Consider the following 6,376-nt stretch of genomic DNA (forward strand, 5'->3'; position numbering starts at 1 on the left):
TATAATCACTCAACTAGAGGAGAATGCAAATGACACATAATTTCTATTAGAAATGTTAGTTTTCATTGTATACATGTTCATCTGCAATTTGTTATCGCAATAAAAATTACATCGACATCTGGCACTTTTATACAGTTAGTCAAAAATGGCATTTTTGAATAGAATTAGAATAGAATTGCATTGCATACTGTAAATAAAATTATTGCAATTACACTGTCATATAGGCCATTGTTTCCTAAAACATGATTCACATCATGCAGTCAAACCTGCAGTTTTTCTGTGGTATATTGTATCTGCCCTGCTGTGACCAGTGCTGCTCTTTTTTTATCCACAGTTCCATTCTTCTCTGGATTAAATGCCTGTTCTTTGTCTTTCAGGTTTGACAGTGAAACATATATGCATGAATAGTACATTTGTGTATGTCAGCCAGTTGTTGAAACTTTCATGTGTGGGATGTGTGTTTGTCTCTGTGAAAGCCTGTACTTGTGCCTTGTGTGTTTCCTGATCATGCTGTATAAAGTTAGAACTTCAGTTTTATGTGCTCTTAGTCATAACAAATTCCAATACTGTCATCATTTCATGCATGCATAAAATAAGAATGAATTGTAATTTATGCAATTACCGGAAGATCAGCACCGAAATGTTTTTTCAGTAAATTTAAAATACGCCAAAATGTAATTTTAAGACCTATAAATATTGTGGAAATATTTAGCACAAAATATGCTTGTTTTTAGAGTGTGGCGCAGAAGTTGGTATTTTCTGACTCGGAAGCTATTTTGTGGGAGAAACAAAAAGAGCGTTTGCCTGGAAAATGAAGCGACCCAAGTCCAAAGGATCCAAAATACGCGACTGCATGTGAAGGTGCCAACAAATACACGAGGACATGTGGATTTTGGAGAAGTCTTGTTGGAAACGGGGAAAACTTATTTAGGTTCTTTAAAATAACGTTTAACATGTAAAAAAAAAAACATTTAACAGAGCTTACGTTAGCACATAAGTAGCATCTATATTTATTTATATAGTTCTAGAGTTTTATTTATATAGAGAGTTTTACCACGCGGACGAAAGGTTATTATTTCAATTAAGGAATAAAGTAAAATAAAGTGTATTTTATTTATTGAGGAAAAATAATTATGGGAACTGCATATTATAGCCTACCATACTATTCCATTTGTGTTAAAAAATTATTGAAGATAAAATTATATAATCTCATATTTATACAGATGTATTTAAAAAATCAAACCTCAACTTGTCTGTGAGATTTAAAATTTGCGCAGATGTAGGATATTTATAATTTAGCTTCATTCTTCACGGTCTTAAAGTTTGCTTGGAACGGGCAAATTAATAAGGGCAAGTAATAGCCCTAACACATTTTTAAAACGCTTTTAAAAATATAACCCAAGTTGAAGTTTAAAGCCAGTAGACGCAGATGCCCAGCAGTAGAGTTTGCTCAGCAGAAAATGGCCGCAGGCTCGCCGGCATGAATTTGACATCTACACCGACAGAGGCGCTCCCTCCCCGGCAGAAGGCTCAGATCGGGTGTTGTAGTCACAACCGGGAGTTCTGCATTGTTTCAAAAAGTGCTACAAACTGTAGTTACGTGTCACTTTCGCGTAGCAGTAGCAAACTTAATCTATAAATAAAACTAAGTAAACGGGCTTTCACGAGACAGTGCCAAAAATTGATTTGACTCGGCTTGGCTGTTTACAGAAATAGTAGCCTTTTAGCCAAGGAAGCTTGATACTATGTAGCCTACTACAACTTCCATGTTTTCTTAAGCATTCTTGTATTTAATTTTGAGTAGCCTAGGCTATGTAAATACGATGCTACATGGATTTCAGCATTATGTTATGTATTAAAATACCATGATATGACATCTGACAAAGTACTATGTTACTGCCACATTACTTTTTTTCCCCTAAGAGTAAGAAAAGTATCGTCTGCCCTTTAAGGGAAGACATTCAACAACGGGCTTAATAGCTATCTTAGTCACTGTTGTTGCCATACAATTTGCGCTTATATTAACAACTAATTATGATAATCTTATATAGGTTACTAAGATTTGTTCTCTGCGGGGATATTTTCAGTTTAGGTACTTTAAGGAAGACTTTCCCTCCTCTTGTCTCTGTACGTTAAATTCGTAAAACAAGTTCAAACTTTTTTGTGTAGGGCTATATCGATACTGTATGTTCATGTGTATTGTAACTACAACTTATTTAAATCTTTCTCTCTTTTTTTAATAATATGCTAATATGTGGCCGTTTCAGAACAAATTAAGGATAAATACTTGTAATTATGGATATGACTGTTTCTTTAATTATTGGCAAAATTATGACATTTTGAGACATCGGTGTGTCAGCAGTGAGCTCTCTCCCTGGCCATAGTTCACACCCTTCAGTGCATATTCAAGAGAAATAACAGGTGTTGTTTACACTGTTCGTTTTAATAGCCTGCCTGGTTTTACACTTTAATTTAAGTCAATTGACGCCTAGTTTATTTGATTCCCGTGTGGTCACTCCAACAGTGAAACTTGATTTCTACAAGGGGTTATAGGTAAAAAAAAAAATCCACAAGAATAGTTTTAGGGAAGCTACCACTCACCACCCGCTGTCAGTTAGTGATTATGTTTACCGAGGCGCGTTATTTTCTTGCAGTGACTTTATAAAAGCTTCTGGTCTAGAAGAGAAAATAGCCTCAGTAAATTAAGTTACTTGAAACATCTTCTATATGTACAGTTGTAAAGGTGCATAAGCCTTATCAGGCACTGGCTATAGTATTTTACGCGGGCTGATTTTTCTTATCCCCTCAACTTACATGAAGCGATAAGCCTTTGTCATGAATGGACGAGTGCATGTGCGCTCTCTGTGACGCAATGTCCGCGCGAGCCTGGCTCTAATCGCTACTTTAGCAGTGCGTGTTGCAGTAAAATTGTTTGGAATACGCGCGCAGAACGTCTCTGCGTCCGAACTGTAGCAGCGCGAGAGGGAAGAGCGGTGCGTGCGCACTGGAGAACAGGGGAGCAAGTCGTTTGCCACTTCGTTTCGCACCAAATGAGCATCAGAAACCGAGGCAAATAACTTTTTTTTGTTAATTTCACGGACTTAACGGATGCCCCTGGACATAGGAAACCAGAGTTAGCCTCTCTTGCTCCTTCAAGTAGGCTACTTTCTTTGGGATGGGCTATTTTCATAACGTCATTTCATTCCTCCCTCTTTTTCATTTTCTCTTTCTTTGATTCTTTCTCCCACCATTTCCTAAATGGAACAGATTGCAGCACCCCACGCGTTTTCCTGCCTGCAAAGTGTGGTTTCAAACGTGTACAGAGTTTGCGCGTTCTCTTTTGCCGGGCGTCTCTAGATTTAACGGATTCGACGAACAGGGGAGCAAGTCGTTTGCCACTTCGTTTCGCACCAAATGAGCATCAGAAACCGAGGCAAATAACTTTTTTTTTGTTAATTTCACGGACTTAACGGATGCCCCTGGACATAGGAAACCAGAGTTAGCCTCTCTTGCTCCTTCAAGTAGGCTACTTTCTTTGGGATGGGCTATTTTCATAACGTCATTTCATTCCTCCCTCTTTTTCATTTTCTCTTTCTTTGATTCTTTCTCCCACCATTTCCTAAATGGAACAGATTGCAGCACCCCACGCGTTTTCCTGCCTGCAAAGTGTGGTTTCAAACGTGTACAGAGTTTGCGCGTTCTCTTTTGCCGGGCGTCTCTAGATTTAACGGATTCGAAGTGGAAGTCAGAAGTGGCGGCGGTGGAAGTGTTAATCATGATGATGAGGCTTACCATGATTAACGTTGAAAAATGATCCTCTAACTTGTCGGTGTTTTGCCACATTTCAAGTCACGCTCTCCCCTTTCAACATGATGTATTCTCCTCTCTGTCTAACTCAGGTAAAGTGCTTGTTTGTGTCTTTCTGAACGAATTGCGACGAGATTTCAGTTCATAAAGGGCGGGCTGAGAACTCTGCTTCTCTTTGCCCATTTAACATCCATTCATACAACACCAAGCCGTATCCTCAAGTGAATATTAGTTTATTGGATGGTTACGATTTCGATTATTTACCTTTTACAATGTAAACACAAAGTCGAAAATCAATTTGACGAGGTAATTTGAGTCGCTGTTTGTCGTTGTATTTAAGATTGAGTTTGTGTGCAGTAGATATTTGAGTGCATAAACAGTTTTAAGTGCAGTTTTAATCATAAAATAGAGAAGAAAGTTGCATGGTCATAGTTAAGATAAAGTACAACTTTTATTATTTTATATTATAGACTTCACGTTTGTGTATTTTTTTTTTTATCTGGAGTGGATTAAAAATGTATAAGTTTAGCCTATGTGCACATATATACCAGGACTAGTTCAGTTCATGCGTAGCGTCATAAGAGTGCATTAGTAATGTTTATATTCTGTGTCAAGACTGTTAAAAGTTTGACCGTTTCATTGGTTACAAAATATATACATCTTTAAGAGAGATTTAGGATGTTATCTATACAAACCGGACTTTATTACTGTGGTTTCAGCTGTTTTCTTGTGCGCCTTTTACGTTTTCAATTGATAGGATATAGCAAAAATATGGTTACTGAAATATGTTTTAGTCTGTTCAATTTTAGACAGCCAGTCACTTAAAAAGAGATAAAAAAGCATTCTGGAAAGAATAGCATTGACTTGCCAGACATCTGCATTTTGCCTGTAATTTATCACAATTTATTTGAATCCCATTTTTCTTGTGATTTGCTGAATCAGTTATTTTATATTTTAGGATTTTATGCCCTGTGATAGTGCCTAGGCTTTAAGTAAATGTGATAGTATTCTTGTCAGCAGTCTGAATTGAGGCAGGTACAGAGGGGTTTTAAGGTCACTTTACTGTCTCAAATTGCCTTGCTGTATATTGACATGAGTCACTAGGATTTTAGATGGCTGATGATTGCTTTGACCTTGGCTTTGATGAGAAAATTACTGCAAAAGTAAATAATTTTACTTCAGTTTGTTTTAAATTTCACATCGTTTTAGTAAGGGCACTCCCCTGATTAACCAATGTCCACTTTTTATCTTATAAATGTACATAATAATAATAATAATAATAATTAAAATAGAAAACTACAACTTAAAAATTGTTGCAAGTTAGCAATTGTAGATAATAAAGAAGATTTTGTGAGGAGAAAATTTTTTGTTCTCTGCTCGGTAAGAAAGTTGTTCCATATGCTTGATTCGGAAAAGCGCCCATACTGACAGACATAATGACAATCTATTATGCCTGTCAATTTGATACAGAAAATATGTAAATAACAGCTATTTTTGTAAAGGTCAAGCTTTTTGCTGGCAGTTTTATCTTGTGGTATAATGAAGTTCGATGGTCAAATCAAACTTTATTTGAATAACTGCCTTGAAAACCTTTAGGATTCAGGCTTTTAAGTCCCACAAATATGTATTGTACTTTTCAGGTCTTAGTGAATGTGTTCAAACAGGCAACAGTACAAATACACGCCTCACCCTCCAGCACTTAAATTTATTATTATATAAATTAGATGGAGCTATGTTTCAGTGTTCACTGTGTTTTTTGTTTTTTTTATAACAGTTTCAGTCTTTTGATTAGAAAACTCATTAAATACGGTGTAAACATGAAGTAACCATAGTCCACTTTTGGAGTTGTGTAACTTTACCAAATGTAGTTTGTCAATTATAAAGGTAAACTATCATGCTTAGCTGAAAAATGTGAAATCCTATAACTTATTAAACAATAGTGTGCTCCACCTGAACATTTATAAGTCCCATTTGATCTACAGGTTGCGATAAATATTTAGAAATGGAATAATCTCCACTGCATTACAGATCTGTGTTGTGTAAGCCGTACTGTGAGCCAGCAGTGTGGAGGCCTTCGGTTTTCTCTGTAACTGCTCGGCATGTCCACTGCCTCTTTGGGCTCACTGTTGTTGCTGATAGGATAATGTAATGTAGCAGCCTGCAGCGTTCGAGGGAGAGCGCGCAGCATGCACCGAGGTTCTGGCCGTAGTCTGAGTGAGTGTGTTGGGCTGAGAGAGCGAGCGAGAGGGACAGATGAGGCGTGTGCCAGACTCCACCTCAGTCCCGCTGGCAGCCGGAAGGGCCTTTCGCTCGCAGCTTCGCTGTGCACAGGCGCTTCACAAAACAGTTTTTAAGCTCAGAGCCTGTTCCGTATGCTGTCATTATAGCAATTCTGTCTGCAGTGAGCAGCAAACGCCTCAAACTTTAGAGCTGCTGGGAAAAAATAAATTTTTTTGACATGCACTTTTGACGTTTGGTTTTTATTTTTAGTTTGTTTTACTTTTCTGATTCTAGATTCTATATATAATGTGTGCTTAAACATTGTGCACAGTATTGCACTTTATATATA

General features: G+C 37.2%; 1 protein-coding gene across 2 annotated transcripts in view; it reads left to right on the forward strand.

The window, feature by feature from the left end:
* Positions 1-3,379: 3,379 nt before the first annotated feature.
* LOC107585880 (nuclear factor 1 C-type-like) overlaps positions 3,380-6,376 on the forward strand; it is a 99,636-nt gene continuing 96,639 nt past the window's right edge. For both annotated transcript variants that reach the window (XM_016273059.1, XM_016273060.1), the window contains exon 1: positions 3,380-3,899. In XM_016273059.1, the coding sequence (XP_016128545.1) occupies positions 3,870-3,899 (30 nt within the window). In that variant the 5' untranslated portion in view covers positions 3,380-3,869. The remainder of the gene's footprint in view (positions 3,900-6,376) is intronic.

The sequence above is a fragment of the Sinocyclocheilus grahami genome, unplaced genomic scaffold, assembly GCF_001515645.1.
Source record: "Sinocyclocheilus grahami isolate Dianchi unplaced genomic scaffold, SAMN03320097.WGS_v1.1 scaffold75.1, whole genome shotgun sequence".
NCBI classification, from domain to species: Eukaryota; Metazoa; Chordata; class Actinopteri; order Cypriniformes; family Cyprinidae; genus Sinocyclocheilus; species Sinocyclocheilus grahami.